General features: G+C 46.2%; 1 protein-coding gene across 2 annotated transcripts; it reads left to right on the forward strand.

Annotated features, from left to right (window-relative positions):
* The first annotated feature begins 1,747 nt into the window (after positions 1-1,747).
* Positions 1,748-22,782, forward strand: LOC128581252 (pancreatic lipase-related protein 2-like). Of its 2 annotated transcripts, none has more exons than XM_053583825.1 (13): positions 1,748-1,840; positions 2,135-2,183; positions 4,553-4,707; positions 6,343-6,468; positions 7,231-7,365; positions 8,026-8,137; positions 9,498-9,617; positions 10,725-10,844; positions 13,350-13,468; positions 15,302-15,431; positions 17,623-17,734; positions 18,997-19,164; positions 22,665-22,782. In XM_053583825.1, exons 2-13 carry the CDS (start codon positions 2,135-2,137, stop codon positions 22,726-22,728), a joined length of 1,410 nt encoding a protein of 469 aa, XP_053439800.1. In that variant the 5' UTR covers positions 1,748-1,840; the 3' UTR covers positions 22,729-22,782. The 2 variants fall into 2 exon arrangements, with proteins under 2 accessions (XP_053439800.1, XP_053439802.1); XM_053583827.1 differs by lacking the exon at positions 1,748-1,840 and adding an exon at positions 2,004-2,021.
* The last annotated feature ends 1,342 nt before the right edge of the window (positions 22,783-24,124 follow it).

The raw sequence follows: 24,124 nt of genomic DNA on the forward strand, positions 1-24,124 counted from the left end.
TGGATAACACTGCACCCTAAGGGCTGTGGTAAGGAGTTGGGGTATTTTCCCAAGAGCTGCAGGCAGCTACTGGTCCCACGAGCCTAGGACTTCATTCAGCCTAGTACTGTCATTCCAGGATCCTCACTGGGGTCCCTTATAAGCCTGAGTGTCAAGCCTCAGCTAGTGAACACTTCAGGGGTAGTCGGGGGGCAACATCAGTGTCTGGATTTACTGAGGGATAGGTGACCCCACTCAGGATTCGCTGTATTCCATAAACCTTCACTTTGCTTAACCCCATTTAGATAGAGAAGTTCATTCCTCAGCTTCCCTCATCTCCACACTGTTCACCTCCAGCCTCAGAATTCTCAGAAGGGGTTTTTACCCCCCACATGCTATTTTTGTACACTTGAAACCTTCAGGAAATTACTGGCAACCTCAGTGCCTCTGGGATTGATCAAGAGCAGGAAGTGGAATGCAGAGCTCCCACCCGAGGGCTGGTGGGAGTTCACCTGGGGGGGGTAACCACTTTGAAAAACTGTTTGGCAACATCTCCCAAAGCTATGCATGCACACGCCCAGGACCCACAATGCTCCTGGGTATAAATCCAAGAGAAAAGTGTGCGTGTGTCTACCAAAGACTGGTACTAGACTACAAGTTTCTAGCAATAGCGTTTGTAATAGCCTCATACTAGAAAGAACTCACGTGTCCGCCCACAGAAGAATGTCTAAACAACCTGTGATAAACTCTCCCAGAATTATGTCAATACTATACAGCAATAAGAAAAAAGAACCTACTGCTCATATATGTAAGAACAGGGATGATTTTCAGAAACATCTTTTGTGTAAAAAAGCAAGACGCTAAAGAGCACATTCTGTATCGTTGCATTTATGTAAAATTCTAGAACAGATAAAAGTGACCTATGGTGGTAGAAACCAGAATGTTGTTATGGGAGTAGTGGTGGAAAGGTCTGTCTGCTGAAAATATTTACATCTTGATCTGAGGCATATGCATAGGAATAGATATTTGTCAAAATTCATTCAATTATATTTGACTTTTAAGTTTACGATCTATGCACTTTGGTGTATGGGAATTATATGCCAATTTAAAATATGGAGAAAAGTCACCAGGCTACTCACCCAGGTTCTCTGCTGGCAATGAAGGAAAGAAAACACCTCCAATTCTTATCTCTGGGTCAAAGTACAGTTGATATAGCTCAAAAATACTTTTAAAATAAACTATTTTATTTCTAAAGAAAGTGGTATTCGAACTGCGTTCATTTTATTCTATTCAACCTTCTCCATCAGTAAGGTTGCTTTCAATTTTATCTTCTGTCTAGGTTCACTGGGTGGGGAGGGGGCTGCTCTCCACCAATCCCACCCCCAAAGTAAGTCAGTCATGTATGTCTCTTAGTAAACACTCACTTCCACTGAGCGGCAAGTCTTCAGATTCCCTGTCCCTGCAGAATTTGTCAAGATCAACAGGTAAAGTGATGGGTTTGGGGTTCATGTGTCCAAAGGGATTTTGATCCCAAGGTGCTATGTACAGCTTAGTGTCTCCCAGTTAGCACCCTGAGAACACAATCTTTTGGCAACTAAACCTGTAAAGTCAGACTAATGGGGCCTTTTTCCATCCTCAAAGTCAATTTTCCTTTCCTCACATCTTACTTTATCAAGAGTCCTGCCTGCCAGGGTTGAGCTGGCTTTATGTGTTTATGATAACTTAGAGTCAAAGCGCCCATGTTCAGCTCCCTATCTGTCCTGCCCTGGCCTCTCCTCTAAGGAGTCCAAAGGATAAAGCCGGGTTATAAAAGGCCTTAGCCAACCTGCGGGGCCTGGAGTGGAAGCTCTGGTGTAGCGCAGTAAGTCACAGCCAGGCTCGGGCAGGGGGACTGGCAGGGCTGGGGAGGCCTGGCTGCCAGAGGGGCGTGCCCAGACAGGGGAAAACCACTGCGGGGGAAGTCCCTGAGCCCGGGGTTCAAGTGTGCCTCAGCCTCAAGGTCCCCGCCTCAGGGGACAGCCCCGTGGGGCCCAGGCCACTGGGTATCTCTTCCACTGGCTCTCCCATGCGTGCCCCAGGCCTCCTGCCCTGGGTGGGTCCTGTCACCACCAGCCTCACACGGTGACTAGATGTATCTGTGTTTGTGCCCGTGCAGATGCTGCTGCCTTGGACAGTCAGTTTTCTCCTGCTGGCCACAGTCAGAGGTGAGTATGCTGCCACCACCCTTGTGGGGAGAAAGTGACATGCCTGCACTGGCCTTTGGTGAGGCAGTTAGAGGCTGAATAGTAATAATTATAATTATCATTAAGAACATTAGAATTGTCTGAAAAAAATTGCTACTGCCATTCAGGGAGTGTTGACTCTGAGGCAAACCCATAGCCACGTGCTGGACATGGATAATCTTGGGTGACCCTCCTGCTCAGTCCACTTTCTTCCTGCAAAGGCCCTATTGGCTGTGAGGCAGGTGGAGGGCGGGGTGTACTTGCTGAACCCCAACACCCCTGGGAATGCCCAGTCCTGCCAGGCAAGCCCACCCTTCTCCCACTGCGCCTGCCCGCCATCCTCTCTGGTACTATCTCTGTCTCTCCCTTTGTCCCTCTTGTCTGGCTCTGTCCAGTGAAGATACAGATACCCAAGCTCTACTTGTCCTAAAGCAAAAATCCCTTCCCTTGCCCTCAGGTCCCCATCCCCAGCCTACTTCTCACCCCCCCATCCCCTCACAGCACGCACCCCAGAGCCTCCCACCCTCTCTGCCAGGGCTACCTTACCTCCCACCCCCTCCTGTCCCATCAGGACCCTGCCTGGCTTGGCCCCACATCCTGCTAGAGCAGACATAGTCTCCTCAGGTCCCGGGTGGACCTATCTTCCGTTTTGTGCCCCTACTCCTTGTCTCCTGGGCACCCCCAGCCCACTCTTGGCCTTCCCTCCCATCTTGACCATGAGGCAAGATCCAGCTCCTGACTGAGGCTCCTCAGCCCTTTCCAGCCCCTTGGTGTCCTTTGCTGATCTGCTGCCCCTTGGGGTCATTTGCTGATCTGCTGCCCCTCCTGCCCTAGATGTGGACACTCCTCAGGCTCAACCCGCCCTCGGTACCACTCCCTTTCTCAGGGCCTCCCTCTTGGTCAACTCTGGTCCTCCTAAGTTGGAAGCCCCACCAGGTCATACCTCAAATTCACTGTCCCAAACCAGCCTTGGACACCACCCCTACTCCCATTCCCTACCTCTGCTGAGATTCCACTGTCATCCTAGGTTAGAATGCCTATAACCAGAGCAGGCCGCTCTCTGCCCCTGCACTGCCAACACCCTCCCCAGCCTCTCCCAGGCTCTCCTGCTTCTGAGGCACCTGCACTCGGGTCCCCAACACAACTTCAGGAAGCATAGCAACACCACGGCCTCTGCCCCATCCACTTCAGAGCTTCCCTGCTCTGCCTATGGGAATCCAAATGCCTTTACCTGGCATTGGGCCCTTCCATTTGCCATCAGGACCTAACTGCCGGTCCCCCCCTGCAGCCCTACCTCCAAGTGTCCCTTTCAGTTCAGGATTTGTATTTGACTGGTCTTTGCACTTCCTCAATTTCTAGCTTTAGTTCCAATTAAACTTGTTGGTCTCCAACCCTGCCTCCACCACCAGCTGTGACCTATGGGTAGCTTACTTGGTCTCTCTGTGGGCCTTAGTTTCTTCAGCTGTAAAATGGAGACAACGCTAATTCCCTATTAGTGTTATGAGACTTAATCCTGGTAAAGCACTAGTGCGGTAACTAAAATGCAGTAAACAATTATTAACTACTACTGGTTTTTGAACGATTGATCAATACGGTGCAGTCAGTTTAGGAGTTGAGAAAGCCTAAGAGGGAAGACCCATTATAACCCTCTGGACTTGAATTATGTCCCTCCTCCTAATGTTTATGTCATGGACACAGAAAGCCCCTCAGACTTAAATGTGAATATTGGGGTCATCAATTGCATGTACTGAGCCCCTACTACATACAGTGTGATGCACAAATAACTCATTCCTGTTCTTAAGAACCTCACCTTTCCAAAGAGCAGCAGGGAAAATCTGAAATGGCAGGGAATAATTTGAAAAAATGTGCATAAAATAATGACATGAAGACATGCAAATTGGACAAACGCCAGGGAAGGCGTAGGCGTGTGTGCACAGCCCTTGCTGGATACAAGAGCTTGTTGAATACCTGATGTTTGATGAGACCATGTAAAGAGCCAGCTGGGAGTTTCCTGAAAGAGGCAGTTTTAAGGCAGCAGGTTGTAGATCAACGAATCCTCAAGGTGCCTAAAGATAAGGGGCACTTACTAAATATGTGTTTCTGGGGTCTAACCCCAGACCCTCTGAATCAGAATCTCTGAGGGAGGGGCCTAGGCAATGGAGACACTCGTCCCCAACCCCAGGTGATTCTTCTCACCATGAGAATTTTGCAAACCTTGCTGGCAAAGATAAAGACCAGCATTGGCCTTAGCCAGACCTAGGATCTGTCCCGCAGAGTCTACCTGTGTAGATATGACATTGTTCATTTCCAGAATCTCACAAATGTCCTGTTTGTGGCTTTTTATGCCCTAGGGAGAGAGATCTGCTACCAACCTCTTGGCTGCTTTTCTGATGAAAAACCATGGACAGAAATCATTCAGCGACCTTTAAAGTTATTTCCCTGGGCCCCCAAGGACATTGACACCCGTTTTCTTCTGTACACAAATGAAAATCCCAACAACTTCCAAGTAAGAGTGGGCATGTAATGACTGCATGGTGGGTGTATCTGGGGCCCCAGTCTGGAGTCTTCACATGGCTGTCTAGGAGATAAGTCACTTTCCTGGAAATTTCTAGGTGATGCTCTCGCACCAATGTTAGACCTACAGTTGTCTCAGCTTTGGGGATCATAAACTCTTGATTGTCTGATGAAATCTATGAATGTCTAACCCAAAAGTGTGCACACTCACACACACTGGTGCCCAGAACTTCAGGGGTTGCCCAGCATCAGCTCTTTGTTCCTGGGAAAAGGAGAGTGTGCACAGCCTTAATGCAGAAACCCAGAAGAATCTGTCTCTTTTCTACACCCAGCAGAGGAGGCAGAAGAGCCCTCAGCGTCAGGGTGAGGGGGTGTAGATCCTTTCTGAGGAACTAGAAGACAAGTAGGGGAGAGAGGGCACTTAACCATAAAAGAGAAAAGATGCGGCCCCTGTGAGCACCCTTCCCACAAGACCTGCCAGCTGGAAGCAGACAGGCTTGCTCCAGGAAGTTGGAGGTAACCAGGAGACACTTTCAAGGAAGATTTTGCTAAGAATTCAAACAGTTCATAGCTCTGGTCCCTGACAGTTTAGAGAGCCAGGTGTCTGTTGAGTCTGCTTAGAAATGGTTACTGTGCTATTATTATTTTGCGATCTTCCTTCTGGCATCTAGTTTCCATGGGGGGTGTTTGAAGGGGGCTGAGCAGGCCCATGGGCGTTTAGGAATTTGTTCTAAAGTCCAGCAGCTCCACTGAGCTGAATCTGCCCTCAGGCCTAATGCTCAGGCCCAGAGATTCTTAACCTTTTCTCTACAGAAGCCTCTCTGGGGAAGCCTCTTCTAAGGACAATGTTTTTAAATACATAAAATATATTGTATTATAAAGAAACCAATTACATCAAAACATTTAAAAATATAAAATGTGGGGCGGCGCCTGTGGCTCAGTGAGTAGGGCGCCGGCCCCATATGCCGAGGGTGGCGGATTCAAACCCAGCCCCGGCCAAACTGCAACAACAACAACAACAAAAAATAGCCGGGCGTTGTGGTGGGCGCCTGTAGTCCCAGCTGCTCTGGAGACTGAGGCAAGAGAATCCTGTAAGCCCAAGAGTTAGAGGTTGCTGTGAGCCCTGTGACGCCACGGCACTCTACCAAAAAAAAAAAAAAAAATATATATATATATATATATATATATAAAATGTGATATAGTAATATATGTATTGCTTTACTATCTCACTAACAAGATCTAGGAGTTGGTCTAATAACTACCGTAATTTAAAATAGTGAATATAAATGATATTCTGAGATACCTACAATAACTATAACGTGATCTAAAAAATGTGTATGATTTCAATCGGAGACAGAGTCATGGATGTGGCTAACACCACTGTGGTTTGTCACTTAATTTCATGATTCATGGAAATACTGGATTTCAGTTAGGGGTTAATGAAAACAGAAAGTCTGTGAACTTGGACTTTCTGAATTCTATCCACAAACCCAGGTCAGGAGCTTGTACTGTCTGACTCAGCTTCTCGGGAGCTGAACCTGTGACCTCAGTCCTCCTGAGACTGTCTTTAATAGGCCCATGGCTTGGAAAGGGCAACATTCAAATGGATCTTTTTTAATTAAACCAGCTAATCACTGCCACTGATCCAGACACCATAAAGGCCTCAAACTTCCACCTGGACCGTAAGACACGCTTCATCATCCACGGCTTCATAGACAAGGGGGAGGAGAGCTGGCTGTCAGACATGTGCAAGGTGCGAGCCCCCCTCCTCACCTGGCCACTCGATGGCCCTCCCAACGCAGCGCCCCAACTCTGCACCCCAACTCCCCCTGAGACCACGAAAGGAACTATTCTGGGGAGAGATGGGTCCATCCTAAAGACACCAAGGAAGCCTGGTTCTCAGGGGCACCCACAGCTAAATTCTCCCTCCCTACCAATTCCTAGCCCACTGTCCTGTCTGAAGCCGGAGAGACCCAGAGTCCAGTCTGGAAGTCTCCCCCAGATGGAGAGTACAGCAAGCTTCCTGGCATTTATCCCTGACAGTTTATATTAAATTCCTGCATGACATAAAAAAAAGCACTTAAATGTTGCCCTCTAAAGCACAACTATCTGTTAGAACGGTGGTGCTATTCTGCATGATGACAATGCCCTCTGTCTGCACTGCCCAAGTCAGGCACCACCAGCTGCATAAGGTGCCACTTAGGAGCTGAATTTGACATTTTATTGGGTCACCAGTTTGCTCACCTGGATCTTTTACCTGGTCTGTTTGACCTGGCTGTGTCCGTAATCATCTCCAAGACCTTAGCCAAGTCATCCGACCGGTCCCAGGTCTCAGTGTCCAGTTCCCACGTGGGTTAAGCAGGTATTAGCCTGCGAGTTCCCAGCGTCGCAGGAGGAGGAAGTTATGAAGGTGGGAAGGAATATTAAAGCTCTGACTCAAGCTAGTTGCTTGATGGATACGAGTTCCTATTTCTGTTTATAAGTTGGTTTTTTGCCCCTTGTTTGTCTTCCCCAGAAAATGTTTCAAGTGGAGAAGGTGAACTGCGTCTGCGTGGACTGGAGGCGCGGGGCCCGGACAGAGTACACCCAAGCGGTGCACAACATCCGAGTCGTGGGGGCAGAGATCGCCTACTTAATACAAGTGCTGTCGGTAAAACACCACCTGAGCCCGCCCCATGGGCGCGGTGGCGGGGAGAGGTGGGCAGGGACGCCCCATTTGCAGCCAGAGGTAGCCCAGGACGGGTGGGCAGGGAGGGGCTGGCAGCAAACAGCCCAGGTTCTAACCCAGAAAGCTCGCTAAGATGAAGCTGCGACCTTCCTCCCTTGCCTAAGGTCCTGAAGACACCAGGCCGCTTTATTTCCTAGCCGCCCCCCGCTGGGGCAAAATAGCCTCCAGCCTCCGTTTCTCCTTTAAAAGAAAGGCCGTCCTTGCAGGCCGTTTAGAGCGCGGGCGGCGCTGCCCGGCCGGGAAGATGAGTTGTCATCCGAGGGAGACCCTTCCCAGGGTCTTTCCTGGGAAGCCCACGTCAGACCACCACCCACGCTCAACCCACACAGGCTCCAGCCCTGCCTGGGAGGCGGCGGCAGGTGGCGGGTGGCGACCTGCAGTTGGCGCGGTGGCCGCTGGTCAGCACTGTTGCAGCGGGCACGAGCCTGCCCCTGGGACTCGCGTACCCCAGCCGGTGGTCGCTCCTCCTGAGTTCCAAGCTCGGGTCTTGCCGGTTCCCTGGCAAGGGCCGCCCCACCCCCACTCTCCCACCGGCGCATCCCCACGCAGTACGGTGGGACCTGATGGGCCGTCCCTCCGCAGGCCGAGCTGGGGTACAGCCCCGAGGACGTGCACCTCATCGGTCACAGCCTGGGCGCGCACGCGGCCGCGGAGGCAGGCAGGAGGCTGGGCGGCCACGTAGGCAGGATCACAGGTAGGGGTGCGGGCCGGGCCGGGGTCCCCTGGAGCTGCAGCCCGTGCGCTTCCCGCGCCGAAGGGCGCCCCTACTGGTCCTCCGGGAGCGGATTTTAGAGGATGCTGGACTTCAATTTAAAATTAATTAATGTGTATTAGAAAACAGATGATTATAAATACAAATACATTTATTTTTTAAAAAGAACTTATTTAACTAGCACATTAAATCCATACCTTCAGGGTTATCATTACTAGGCAAAAATTTTTAAAGTGAGATGATGAAATTCATCAGTTCCACAAAACTTGTTGAATGTCTTTGCTGGGCCAGGCGAAGTCAGAAAATGAAAGAGGCTCGCTGACACCTTCCGTGTAGAAGGTGCTCAGTAAATAATGAATGAATGAATCACTAGGCAGAATCCAAGACAAAGACACAACTATTTATTTTGCACAGCCAAATTAGTATGTAACTTCAGCAAACAGTTGACTCCAACATCCTTTTGCTCAAGGCACTGGATAAGGGGGAGGTGGGGGGGGTGGGAAGGGGAATACTTTACTTTTATGTAGAACTTTGCAGCTTGCCAAGTTCTTTCTCTTACATCTTTTCATGGGGCTTTCGCAGTGACCCTGTAAGGCAGAGCGTTGTTGTTATTCCTACTTTCCAGATAAGGATGTTGAAACTCAGAAAGGACAGATGTTTAGCCTGGAGCAGAACCAGGGCAAGAATACAGATGGGTGGGTGGCCCCCTCTTCCTGGGCACAGATGACACAGGCATGGCACCTCTTCAGAAAACCCATGGTCTTGTCCAGAAGGCGGAAAACCAAGTAGGCAAATAAAATCCACAGCAGAATAAACAAATACAAAATAATGCAATGTGTACAGAATGGGCTGAGAAAGGAAAGGGTTTAGATTTGCCATTTAACCATGTGAACCATGTGGTTTTTGCGCTGGGTCTGGGAACAGAAAGATTATTTTAAATGAAGGAAGACTGTGGGGAAGGGCACAGCAGTCTGGGGAACAGTATGAGCGAAGATGCAAAGGAATACAAGTGTGCAGGGCTCGGGCTCGGGCTCTGGGAGCTTGCCGTCTCTCAGAGCAATGGCCAGGATAATATGTGAGGACAGAAAGGAAAAGAGAAACGGGGTAGGAGGCAAGAGTTCTCCCCCGGTCCTCCATGAGCCAGGCACTAGGGATTTCCAAATGCTCTTCCGCAGGCAGTGTCCCCACTCCTGACCTTCTGTCCCTTCTCCCCACCACATTGACCAGGAGCAGCAGACCCAATGTCCTGCACCACAGCCGCTGGAGTATGGGGCCCTTTGTGGGCATGGGGTTTAGACCCTTGTTTTTCTTAGAGTGCATGTTGTCCACGCCTCCCTTTCAGGGCTGGATCCGGCAGAACCATGCTTCCAGGGCACGCCCGAGGAGGTTCGGCTGGACCCATCCGATGCCATGTTTGTGGATGTGATTCACACAGATTCTGCTCCCATAGTCCCTTACCTAGGTGAGTTCCTCAATCCCATCTCCTGATGACCAGGGCTAGAATTGATGACACTGGGTCCCGGTCCCGCTCCACACACATAAGCACAAACTGCATAGGGAGGGGCATTCAAATGCGTAACTCCAGGAAGGGGTTGGGCACCAACCATTCAAAATAAAAAGCTGGTACAGTGCCAGTGGTATCAGCCTGTGTTCCAGATTAGACACAAAACACTGCTATGGTATATAGCAGGTTGTCGCTCAAGCCTTAAACCCGAGAGCCTTCCCCAGTCTACCAGTAACTAAAGTGGCAGATGTAGAATTCTTGATACTTGACCAGTTCTTGCAAAATACAAAAGTAACTTTTGCATCTTTTCCTTCTTTGTCAAAGTTTTGGTTACAGTTTGTTTTTTGTTGGAGACTAAATCATCTCTTCATTTAAATCTTCTAAAATCAGTGCCCTTTTCCCAGTATTTTCTTATGTAACCATTCATGAACTTGCCAATAAAGGGTATGTTTTAATGATGATGATGATGTTTTATACTTACTGAGTGTTTACCATGTGCTGCATTGAATATTTTGCACACATTTGCTCATTAACCCTGTAACACTCTAAAAAATGTGTACTATTGCCACCACTTCATAGCTGAGGAACTGTGGCTCAGTCAGCAAGGTTAAGTAATGACCCAAAATCACAAAGTGTGTAGGCAGAACCAGGATTTGATCACAGACTTGTGGGCTTCAAAAACCAAAACTCCTAACCATTATGCTATGGCTTTCAATATAGCAATGTAATGTAGAAATTAGAATTTTAAAATAAATGAGATCATAAAAATTGCACTAGTTCTGGTATGATGCGTAAAGGTATCAGAGCATCTCAGACAGACACACATGCCAACCTGTATGTCCAGCTTCCCCATCTCACTTCCTCTGTTCTATCCTTCCTCCTCATCTTGCCAAGTCCCCGTCTCTGAGAACTTTCTGCAGAGCCAAAGGCAAGTATGGCTGCGCAGAGGGGATACTCTGCCAAGAAGTGTGTCCCTCTGATTGAAACGAGTTGAGCAGTTCGCAGTAGCCACAATCCAACTTGGGACCACTTAACTTCCTATTCACCTCTGCTCAAATATTTCAGGTTTTGGAATGAGCCAAAAGGTGGGCCACCTGGATTTCTTTCCAAATGGAGGAAAAGAAATGCCTGGATGTCAGAAAAATATCCTTTCAACCATTGTTGACATAAACGGAATATGGGAAGGTATGTGAATTCAAGAAGACAGCAATTGCCCTATTTGGAGAGAAAGCAAAATGTGTGGTCTGGCCTTCCTCATACTAAATTTGCCAGAACTTCTGGCACCATCTATGTTAACTGTCCCTTCTTCTGGCCTTTGGCTATTTCTGTTGCCCTCTCTCTGGAGACCAGGCTTCACTCTCCTCCCTAAAAGGGGAGATTTGGAGCTCTGATTATCTTATTTGTCTTCATCTTTTGAGCTGAGAATTTTACGAAGCAATGGACTATGCCTTGGGCGTTTTCACAACAGTGCGAGGTGATGGTTACTATAAGAAAAGCAGCACAGCTTGTCCAAGCCCACCCCATATTGAAGCCCAGTGTCTGACTATAAAGGCTTTATCCCATACCCTATCCTATGCCATCTCTCCCAGTGGTCAGCATGCTGGGATGATGGCTGGATGGGCACACTGGCAAAGACTTGCCTGTGGGTCTGGCTGCCCACTCTGCTTTTAGCAGCTGCTCCTTGAGGAACCGCAGGGCACAAGCACAGGCTCAGAGGGCTTTGACTTTCTTGCTGGTTGCTGTTGTGAGGGTGCTAGGAACGTCAGGGGACTGAGCTGGTAAGAAGAGCAGAAAGGAGGGATTGGGGTGCACGTGGCGGGCGGGGGCGCTGGAGGTCTGGGGACCCATGGTGGCTGCTGTGTGTCTCTGTTCATCTGAGCGACCAGGATCCATGCCCCTAGCATTAGGTGGCCTCAAGGCACCATGTATATCATCTGCCCCTTGTTCTGACCTTTGGATATTTCTGTTGCCCCTTCCCTGGTGACCAGACTTCAATCTCCTGCCTTAAAGGGGAGATTCTGGGTCCTGATCATTTCACTTGTCTTTATTTTTCTGAGATGGGAGTTTCCAGAGGCAAAGGAGTGTACCCTGGGCCTTCTAGACACCCGAATACTCTGCTCAGGGCCCCACCCCAAGGCAATCACTACATACTGTCTTAAGTTGAGCTCAGTGGTCTTGTGTTGCATTTTAATATTCCACGCACTTGATGCCAGAGAGCAGTGTTGATAGCGACAGCCAGCTTCCACCGGCAAAACAACGCAGCTCTGTACCAGGCAGCTTCTGGGAAGACATGGCTGCTCCCTGCTCCCTGCTCCCTGAAAGAGCACCAGAGTCACACTAATAGCTGCCCCCTCCCACAAATGACAGGCAAGGCACACATAATAGGAACGAGCCTAGGTTTAATTAGAGAGGCAATTTAGAGTGCAAAAGCCCAGAAACACCAGAGTGTGTTTCTATTGTGTCCCCTGCTGAGTCACCCAGATGCTGGGCACTGAGGAACAATTAAATCCACTTTCTCCTCCATTATGGGGTCCCTGGGCAGCAATTTGGGATGAAGGAAACAATTAAGTTTGAAACAGGTTCTGTTGTCTGGTAATGAGCACCAGCGGGGGGCTCACAGAACCCGGCTGTGGCAGGAAGCCACTGGAAACTGTGGATGGTGGGTCCACCCTGGCCCAAAGTGGGTGTCCTGCCTCAGTGAGCAGGAAAGGAAGCCCACCTGACCCCCAAGACTGGTCCCCAGCTGTGTCCAGGGTCACTGTGAACTTCCGCATGGAAAGTTTTGTACCAAGTAGCCACAATGAAAAAAAAATTCCAAGCAAGAGGACTTTAGTTGAAAGGAAAGGGGGGTGAATAAAACACAGTGAAGGACTGGTGGAGGCCACAGTGGCCTGGCTGTCCACTCCTTGTGCCTTGTGCCCAGCACAGAACAGAGGAGGGATTTCTCAGCCTGAGGCCGCAGACCCAGAAGAGGTTGGTTCATGGGAAAGGCCCGACCTTGAGGTCTGGCGTCCTCACACATGGGTAGGATGTGATCTACATGGGGCTGGGTGGGTCAGCAGAACCTAACAACTGCTTTGAAAATGGGGGTGCACTGCTACTGCTGAGCATGGGAGGATTTTCGTGTAAAAGTTGAGATTCTCACTTCTCATGAAAAATCAGAAGACCAAGTAATTTGGGCCTCGGTGCAACAACTGGCTGGGCTGTGTAGGGTCCCCTTTAAAAGTCCCCTCTCTGTCAGTCTTTCCGTCTCTGTCTCTTTCTTTCTCTCTTTACATATATATTCTCTCTCTGACCCTTTGTCTCTTGCTGTCTCTCTCCCTCTCTCTCTTTACCCCTCTCTCTCTGAATCTATCTCCTCTCTTTATTTTTCTCTCACTGCCTCTCTGTTTCTCTCTGACTCTCTGATTCTCTCTGTCTCCCTCACCCTGATCGAGGCCCCCAGCCCTCCTCACTCATTCTCCGTCAGTGCGTGGCCCCTACAGGAGCAGATCAATGTGCTGGGTAGAACTTGTCACTCCTCAACAATTGCCTGGCTCTGACGAGGTGCTGCTTGGCCAATGCCTCTGAGTGTTCAGGAATGCTGACAGCCATCTCTGAAAGGTGGAGGTGACTTCTCACTGGGTCAGAATGGTCTACACTGCAAAGGTGAAAGGCCTCCTTTGAACTCCCACGTCCTTTGCCTTTCAGGAACCCGCGACTTTGCAGCTTGCAATCACCTGCGAAGCTACAAGTATTACTCCAGCAGCATCCTCAGCCCTGATGGCTTTCTGGGATACCCCTGTGCCTCCTACAATGAGTTTCAAGAGGTAGGTCACCCCAGAGAGCCCGGGGAAGATGTTGGTGGCCCTGATGGTGTTTTGTCCCTTTGACTTAGAACAGAATATACAGGTGTAATTCTGTAACTAATTACAGGAGATAATTCAACTTCTGGGCTTCCCAAAGCCTTCTTCCAAGAGCAGGGTGGGTGGGAAGGGGGAGACACAGACTGACTGTGCTGGGCCCTGTGTAGGGTCCCAGCTTTTCCTTTAGAAAAATTTCTAATCTGCACAGAAGTTGAAAGAAGGGCACAAAGAACACCTGTACACCCATCACCTGGATGCACATTTGATACATGTACAAAAATGTATTCTTTTTTCTTAATTATGGAAAGTTAAAGACATCATGACAACTCTACTCAAAAATGAGTCAGCACTCATTGTCCTATAGAACAATATTCAAGAAATTTAACTTTGAGACGCTAATATTTTCTAATATGCAGTCTACATTGAAACTTCTCCAGTTACCCAAATGACGTCCTCGAGAGCTGTGTGTCTGTGTGCCCTCCTTTCCTTCCTTCCTCCTTTCCTTCCCTTCTTTTTCTTGCACTGCATTTATTATCTCTGTAGTCTCCTTTAACCAAGGACAGTTTCCCATTTTTCTTAGTCTTCCAGGACATTGGCAGTTATAAGGATTCCAGAGTGGGTATTTGTAGAACATCTCACATTCTGAAATTACTTGAATATTTCTTTTTGCTCTAATGGGTGATATCAGGACCTTCTTAGTATAGGTCATTCTTTTGATTGCACTTTGTCCACTATTTGATGACATAAATGACTTGGGTGAGGTGCTGTCTGCCAGAGAACTATTTCCCATATGTAAGAAATCTATATATTAGGTGATATTGTTCCCCAACCATAAACCCAGTGAAAGGTTTGCGTTTCTGTTGAGGATCCTTACCTGAATCAATTATAACATTGCCGGGGGTGGGGGGAATTGCAAAACTTTGTTATTTTAAAATACTTTTTTCTCAAAGATAAAAATAAATTTAAACACATTTTGTCTTTCTAGACTAATTTTGACCTTGACGTTCCTGGGTTGAACTAAGGTCCAAAGGACGTGGTATTTGATCCTAAGATCTGTGTGTGTTCAGGGAGTAGCCATGGCTGTGTTCATTATTGCCGGGGCATGGACAATAACCTGGTCTCAGTCCTCGCCTATGCTTTCCAAATCACAAAATAGCTCTGCACATCATGCATTTTGGATGTGGTGTGAGGTCAAAGAATAAAGGACAGTGATACTGTGGCATAAAGGGATCATATCCCTAATTTGAAGAGAGCAAACTGCCCCCTCTACACCAATTAATGAACTTTCATTTGAGGAGCCCCAGTTGGGTATTTCCTAGTCTTGAGAAAGAACTCACCTTAAAGTGAAAATGGTTATGGATCTTTTCTTCCTCCTTTCTTTTGAAATAACGTGTTATCTGTCCTATTTACTTCTCCCTAGAGATATAGTCTTGCATTCCTCGTTCATATTTTAATTTTACTACTTCCTGGGTATGAGTTGTCTCCCTCACTATACTCTTAAGTTTTCAAGGGTCTTCTTTGAGTAGTCTGCAGGGCCTAGCACAGTTCCATGCACAGTTCTGAGGATGGCTGCAGAGGTGCATGTGGGTAGATGGACACTTGCAAGGATTAGAGGAATGGGTGGGAGAACAGACGGATGGATGGGGGAGGATGGGTGATGGATGGGTGAAAGCATGGGTGGTTGGGTAGATGGATGGATGGATGGATAAATAGGTGCATAGATACATAGATAGACAAATTGATTGAGTCAAAGGCCTGCACTAACAAAAAAATTATAAGTTTTTTTCTCCCCACTAGAATGGCTGTTTCCCTTGTCCAAGTGAAGGATGCCCCCAAATGGGGCACTATGCTGACCAATTTAAGGGAAAAACCAGTGCTGTGGGACAAACCTTTTTCCTGAACACAGGAGAAAGTGGTAACTTTACTCGTAAGTTTCCATTTCACTCACTTAGAATTCTTGCAAATAATTTTAAAAGGTGCACCAGCCTTATTAGGCAGGATCATTGGTAGCATTTAAGGAAAACTCAATTACAACCAGCTTAAGCTGTAATGTAAGGGTAATAGAATGGAATTTGTTTTGGGTCTCGTGTTCACCCCTTTACTCAATACTCTTAAGTCAAGTGAGGAGACTACAATGATCAGCCCAGGCTGGGTCATGTCTGCCCACCCGCCCTTGTGGCAGGAGGGATGCATCTGGTGACAGAAGCAGGCAACGTGAGGCAACGTCACTGTAAGTCAAGAAGTCACTGCATGATGATTATCTATCATAGCAGTCCTGCTACACACCCCACACGCTCTTGTATTATTGCTGCTGTTGTTTTGCCCAGCTTCTCATTAGAAAAATAAAGATAAGCTGGGTGTCCATAGCTCAGTGGTTAGGGCATCAACCACATGCTCTGGGCTGGTGGGTTTGAACCCAGCCCAGGCCTGCTAAGTAACAACAACAAAACAAATAGCTAGGAGTTGTGGTGGGTGCCTGTAGGCCCAACTACTAGTGAGGCTAAGGCAAGAGGATGGCTTGAGCCCAGGAGTTTGAGGTTGCTGTGAGTTATGACACCATGGCACACTACGGAGGGTGACAAAAGTGAGACTCTGTCTCAATAAAAAATAATAAATAAATATGGCCAGCCTGTAGTCCCAGCGCTGTGGGAGGCCGAGGCGGATGGATTGCCTGAGCTCAGAGGTTCAAGACCAGTATGAGCAGCAGTGAGCCAGAGTAAGACCCCATCTCTACTAACATCAAAAACAGCTGGACGTTGTGGTGGGCGTCTGTAATCCCAGCTACTGGGGAGGCAACGGGACAGAGCATTGCCAGAAGAAGAACTTTTAAAAAAAGAAGAAAGAAAATGAACAAAAAACAAAGAGTACTTCAAACGAAGAAGAATGAACAAGCAAGCTGAAATTCAAAATAAAAACAATTTTTTTAATAATAATAAAAAATAAATAAAGATAGTAGAATCATTAAGACTCATTTTCCACAAATAATACCATATAATGGCTGAAGAGAAGAACAGTTATTTTCCAAGGGAGTTTTACATAGCACTTTGCAAAACACTTTTCACATGTGGTATTTCGTGTAATCCTCACACTATTTATCATAGAAGGTAACAATTTGGCAATGTCTGTAATATGCATATTCCTTTAACCCAGTCACTTGCTTCTCAGAACATATGATATAAAAATATGAATATTTGCATGTGTGCATAAGAAGATATGTTCTAGAATGTTCATTTATCCTTAATATTAAAAGACTGAGGGGAAAATTTACATGTTCACCAGCTCCTGGACTAAGGGCTAAATACTATTAAAAACTGTGTGTAAATCATCAAACGGGATATAGCTCTATGCACTGCAAACAGAAAACCTCTAAGGCAGCAGTTCTCAACCTGTGGGTCGCAACCCACATGAACTGTATTAAAGGGCCAGGGCATTAGGAAGGCTGAGAACCACTGCTGTAAGGCATATTAAGTGAAAAGGAAAGTGACAAAATGACACGTAATACACTTAAGTGTCATTTTGACAGACATGCCATAGACCAGTGGCTTATAAACAACAGAAATTTATTTCTCAGGGTTATGAAGTCTAGAAGCCCAAGATCAGGGTGCCAGCACAATCAGGTTCTGGTGCACACTGCAACATATCAGAAGGAGAGCAAGAGAACTCTCGGGTCCTTTTTATGAGGGCTCTTGGGTCCTCATCTTTCATGAGGGCTCTTCTCTCATGACCTAATTATCCCCCAAACACCCCATCTTCTAAAACCATCACTGAGAGTTAGGATTTCAACATATTAGTTTGGGGGTGACAGAGACATTCAGTCCATTGCACCATTTATCAGTCAGGAAACTCATGTGCAATCACAGCTGTCCTTCTTTCATCCAAGGGCACATGCCTCACTGTGTTGGTAAGGGATTGGGCTGACCTCTAATAATTACTTCCCTCTGAGTCCCTCACCCCCACCTAGAATCTGAATTCCGGTTCCCAGGAATTCGATTAAGTCACATCTGCCATTACCTCTCACCCATGAAGTATTCAGAGCTTGGAATGATAATACTTTACTTCTGTTGGCTCACTTTTTGGGTAAGATGAGTTCAGTGAACTGATTTTATTTCTTTGGACAGGTTGGCGATATAAGGTATCAGTCACGCTGTCTGGAAAAAAGAAAGTGAGTGGATACATCAGGATTTCTTTGTATGGGAGTAATGGAAACTCAAAACAACATGAGATTTTCAGGTAAGTTCAATAATAAAGTAAAATAACCCTACTTTCTTTTTTTTTTAAAAAAATCTCAGAACCCAGTCTTTTTATTTTATTTTATTTTTTTTTCCTTTCAGTACTGCTTTAGATCACAACCTTTGTTAGGTTGTTTTTGTTGTTCTTATTTTTTTAATCTAATTTTTTTATTTATTATTTTTTATTAAATCATAACTGTATATATTGATATGATCATGGGGCATCATACACTCGCTTCATAAACCATTTGACACATTTTTATCACAGTGGTTAACATAGCCTTTCCGGTGTTATCTCAGTTACTGTGCCAAAACATTTACATTCTACATTTAGCAAGTTTCGCAAATACCCCTGTAATATGCACCACAGGTGTGATCCCACTGATCCCCCTCCCTCTACCCACCACCCCCCCTTCCCACTTTCTATAAATAGATTGTTCATAAAAGATTGGGTATAAACTGCTTTGTAAATGTAGGCATCTGTTATAGAGAACCATTGAATCCTAGAATGTCTGAGCTGGAAATAAGTCTGATTTAGCATCTAAGAGTGCAATCATCCCATTTTACATATGTGAAGAGTGAGGCCCAGAAACAGGGAACTCTATTTAAAATGAGTCGCTTGCTAACTCCTTTTTCGAATGTCAGTCACCTGAGGTTTTATGAACATTACTCTCTCCTCAGGCCACACACATCTGTATGGCACATCTCCCCACACAGGTTCACATGAAGCCTAGGGCCAGCTGCTCCTTGCTATGTGGCTTGGCACCTGGTTTTTGCTGAGGCTATGCAGTGTTTGGTAAATATGGGCTGGGCAAATGCATAACCTGTGTGGTAAAATTAGATTCTTTTTTTGCACTAACTTTTGCATAATAATTTTCATGCTGAGTTAAATTTCTTTGACAACTTCCTGGGCTACATGTGAGACGCTAACAGATGGCATTGGTTGAAAGCATGCGTCTCTGAACATAAGGCATTGCATCAATTGGTTCTGTAGAGAGAATTTATAGGGTTAATATACCACCCCAAATATTTGATTTTTATTTAGGGACAAACTAGAGCAGTGGAAATCTGGAATCCAATATTTTTAAAAGGTATGTTGTGTACAAATACATTTGTGTTTGGGAAGCCCCTGGATGCATATGAAGTCATCTGATGTATTTTCAGAAAACCAGTAACAGCAGCCATTGTTTAGAGAAACAATATGTTGCTATCATCCTATGTATTATATATCCAGCTGATAAGACATTTGTGTTTTATTTTCAGAGGATCCCTCAAACCAGACACAAGTCATGTGCGTGACATTGATGTGGATCTCAATGTTGGAAAAATCCAGAAGGTTAAGTTCCTCTGGAATAACCATGTTATAAATCTCCTCCGGCCCAGACTGGGGGCTGCCCAAATCACAGTGCAAAGTGGTGCCAACGGGACTGAGTATGTATGTTTTGTTCCATCTAAGGCTGACTATTCATACTGATATATAAATCTGTCCATCAATGCATCCGCCCATCCATTCACCCACCTTCCCATCTACGTTCCTTTCTTCTGTATTTTTCTGTGCATCCATTAAACCATTTGTCCATCCACTCATCCACCCACCCACTCAGCTAGACTCTGTCTCCTCATCCTACTGGCCATCCAGCCATCCTTTTGTAGTCCCATTTGTCCATTCATCTACCCAACTATTCATCTCAACTCTCCATTATCCATCTGATTTACTTTGAAAAATCAAACAACATTTTCCTTAGACAAAATTCACCTTGGCAGGGATAAGGCAGTGGTTGTGGTCATTGCAGAAATAGGCAAATATGAGACTGTTTCATCTCAAACAATAAGGCCAATGCCCAGGAAGCATGTGGGGGAAACCTGAGTTGATTTCAGTTAGCCAATGTCATTTGGCTTGTTTGGAGACTGTGGCAGGAGAGGGTTATACACTGTGTTGGGAATCTGTGGCAAGTTCTCATTCTGAGGGAATAGAATCTTATGTTGGGTCAGGAGGGAACATCACTGTTTTAAAACATGCAAAGAAAGAAGAACACTTTGAAAGAGGATAGTCAGAAAACAGGATTTTGGAAAATGTCGATGTTACTTCTCAACCGCACTCTTTTACGATGAGGAAAGTTGAGATTTGAAGTGTTGAGTAACTTGTCTTGTCCAAGACCAGGTAGGGAATCTAAAGGAAAACTACACTGGACTTCAAAATCTTTTCAAAACACATGCCAAGATCCTATTCAGCTGCATGACTTAACTTTGCTGGCTGTAAAAGCAGTAATACTCTCAGCTCCTGAGTACACCGTCGGAGGGATCACATATCACAGTTAGTGTTATGGGTGATATGTCCCAGGACCCCCATCTGGTGGATGTGCAAAATTGCAGATTTTGCAACAACAACAACAAACCCTGTTTATGTATGTTATGTTTTTTCCTATACATACGTGCATGTGCTAGACAAAGGAACGATTCAGGCCCCAGGTAGGACAGAGTAGATAGTGTGAGATCTCATCGTGCGACTCAGAATAATGTGCAAGTTAAGACTTTTGAATAGTTTATTTCTGGAATTTTCTGTTGAATATTTTTGGACCATAGTTGAATGCAGGTAACTGAAACCAAAGATGAAGGGGGAGGAACTACTGTTTTCAAGGCCAGAACATAGTGTGAGGCCCGAGGACTGATGTGCCGTCCAGTGCTCTTTCCGCAGTGGCCCCCGGTTCACCCAGCTGGACAGGGAACTGAGAAGTCTGTGAGGTCTGGCACTGCGGTGCACTGCAAGGTGTCTAGATTTCACCATATTTAAGTGGGGGTGAGGGTGGTTCTTGTTCTTAAGTACAGTACAGATCACACACTGTAGATCGCAAACACCAGAGTCCCCCACACACAGGCTTCCTCATCAAGGAGCTACTTTCTGGCTAACCCCTGTGGCTTGGCCACACTGTCCCCCTTGAACACAGACAGTTGTGACCAGAGGAGGCTGGAAGTGCCCTGCATCTCATGGAATGATAGATAGCCCTCCATCATCGTGTTTATTTTTAAATAATATTATTGGGACATAATTCTTACACCCTACAATTCACTCATTTAAAGTATATAATTCAGTGGCTCTGAGTATATTCACAAAGTTGTGCAACCATCACCACATTTTAGAACATTTTAGAACATTTTCACCACCTCTAGAAGAAACCCCTACCCATCAGCTATTCCCCATCGCTTTTCCCCAGCCCTGGTCATCTACTAATCTACTTTCTTTCTCCATTGGTTTTCCCATTCTGGACTTTTCATATAAATGGAATAACACAACATTCATAGGCCTTTGTGGCTAGCTTCCTTCCCTTAGAATAATGTTGTCAAAGTTCACTCACAGCTCTTGTCTAAGTACCGCATTCTCCTTTATGGACAAATAATATTCTGTTACATGGAAACCCCACATTTTATTTCTCCATTTATCAGTAGCTGGTCTTTTTTGATTGTCTCCACGTTGGGGCTGTTATGAATAATGCTCCTATGAACGTTCATATACAAGATTTTGTTTTCATTCTTTTGTGTATATGAGGTTTGACAATTAAGTTCATGAACTCATCCTAGAAAAAGTGCCACATACCTCATTGCTGAATATCACCATGGTCACCTCTGAAGTACTCCCCTTCGGAAGGTCTGCACCAACACCAGTACTTAGTCCATACATTCAAAGTAATTTTGGAATTCTTTTTCTGGAATGGAGAAAAAGAGCTGTTGTCATGTTACCCTTGATGTCCCAGATGTCATCAAAATGTCTTCCTTTCAATATTACCTTTATCTTTGGATAAAGAAAAAAGTGACTGAGGGCCAGATAAGGTGAGTAGGGAGGGCACATTCCAACCGTTGTATGTTTATTAGCTAAAAACTCCCTCCTAGACAGCACCATGTGAACAGGTACGTTATTGTGATAGAAGAGCCCGTTTTTGCATACGCCTTTCTCATGCCAAGATTTTCAGTTAAGGTTTTTCTAATTGTTTATCAGTGTTTACCGGAACTTCTATGCTTCTCACAATCAGCTGGGGATTTTGACAAATAATTTGACATATGTTTTCCATGTTTCCATGAGTTCTGCTTCTTCCTGGCCGCTTTGACCCCTCTTCATCAGTGACTCTCCCCCCTCAGAAAAACATTTACCCCATTTGTACACTGCCATTTTCTCAATGGCATTGCCGCCATAAACTTGGACTATCATGTCCCTGATTTCACTTCTGCTCTTGCCAAGTTTAACAAGAAATTTAATGTCTGTCCCTTGCTCTAATGCAAGCTCCAACACGTAAAAACAGGTGAAGGCGCACAAAAACATGCAACAACAGTGATAAACGCCACTGTGTAAGACCCTGCCACAGCTCCACACAAACACAGCTGTAGGCACTGACATACTAAGGGAATGAAACTTTCCTGAGTCGTGTGTACGTGCTGTCAACATGGTGGCAAGTTAGTGAATTTAATTGTCAGACCTGTGCATACCTAGGAGTAGAATTGCTGGGCCATATGATAAGTCTGTTTAGAGGAACTGCTCGACTGTTTCTAAACTGGCTGCCACGTTTTATTTCCAGAAGATGTGTATGAGGGATCCTCCATGATCTTAACTGGCCAGGGAAAGTCCCCCCTGGGCTATTCTGGGGTGCCCCTGACCCCTGGAGCTCATTGCTAAACCAGAAGCAACAGGCCCCCTGGAAGGGGGGCTTTGTAAAGCTTTAGTTTCACATGGCTGGTTCACTTTCAGCCCATTAAGTGCCCACAAGGAAAGGATGTTCTTTGAGCAGGTTAACTTAGTAAGAATCACTTGGGCCCTACCTGGTGTAGCAGAGCTTTTCGGTCAAACGATGCTGAGCCCAGGGGTTACCTAAAGTTATTTACTCACCTGTCGTCACATTTCCACGAACAAAAGAGCCTCATGCTGAAAATGTTTTCTTCCACAGGTACAATTTTTGTGGCAATGACACTGTGCGGGAAGATGTTTTACAGACTCTTTACCCTTGTTAAAAACGTGGAGCAGCTCTTGTCCCTTTATCGTAATAAATTTTTTAATGCACTTGGCTTGAGGTTATTATTTTGACATTCTTCACATCGTGGGATCACATCCCAGAGAAGAGTATCGAAACGGTACCAAGTTTGCCACAGGTAACGCCTGGAACTACCCATCCACCCACGTCCACCGCCATCTCTCTGACTAGACCCTCTGTGTGGCCTGTTCTAATGTATTTTTTTATTTACTTAGAAAATTAAGTTCTGTCCTCTTTGAAAAGGTCAGCCAAGACTTGCTGCTTGACTGCTCCCATATTCTGCCCACCAGCTTCTAACATCCTTGGGGACAGAGTAGATATCACATGAGAGCAGCTTGTGGCAGGTGTAATTCCACGCTATTAAGGTTCAGATTAAAATCCACCTTCAGGCAAGATGGCGGCCAAGTAACAGCTTCCTTGCATCTGGGCACCGTGAGTCTGGGGAGATAGGACTCCAGGCATCTCTGGCTGGTGGGATCTGCCTATCATCACCCCTGAGAGGATACAGGGAGTCAGTGAGAGACTTCTGGACCCCAAGAGGAGGACTAAAACAGTGGAAAAACGGCAAGTGGTCGCGTGTATTCAATCCGTCTAAACCCGCCCGCAACTGTAAGTTCAGTAGCAGCAAGACTGCAAACCAGAAAGGCCTTACCTATGAACTGTTTTGGTGTCTTTGGACTTGGCACTCAGTTGAACTGCCTTGGGGAGAGCCTGAGCGGGAGTGCGGAGAACTTTGGCCATTGTCTAGGGCCCCAGTCTGAGCTGCTGAGCCAGATGGAGCTAATAGTGTTTGGCTGTGGGTCACAGGGAGCCATTGTGAGCCATCTGCCCCCGCAATCTCCGCCTTCAGGGTCGCAGAGCTAGAATCGGGTGGGAGCTGGTAACCCAGGGACCAAGTAGCCTAAGGGTGGGGTCTGAGCCGCCTTGCAGCCCTAACCCTCAGGGGCAGAGTGAGACCGGTTTTGGCACACTGGGTAAGTGGATAGCCACTTCAGCAGTGATTCCAGCGACAAGCACTTACCTGGGAAAGCTTCTGCTCAGCAAGCTTACAAGTTCAAAGTGCCTTTTAAGTGGGCTGAAGAGAGATTTAGGGTGTCTACCTGCTGGGGTTTGAGAAATCAGCAGTCTCTAATCGTATCAGAACTGTGATTAACATCTCATACCCCAGAAGACCACGTGTTTCCCAGACAATATTCAATAACATATACATACTGCTTTGTTTTTGGTTGTGTTTTTTTTTTGTTTGTTTTTTTGGTTTGGTTGTTTTTTTGTTTATTTTGATGTTGTTGATGTTGTTTTGTTTTTTAATTTCAACCTTTTCCATACAGATCCTTTTCTTTCTCAATTTTTCTAGTTTAATTATAATTTCCCATTGC

Source organism: Nycticebus coucang, chromosome 3, assembly GCF_027406575.1.
Source record: "Nycticebus coucang isolate mNycCou1 chromosome 3, mNycCou1.pri, whole genome shotgun sequence".
NCBI lineage: Eukaryota > Metazoa > Chordata > Mammalia > Primates > Lorisidae > Nycticebus > Nycticebus coucang.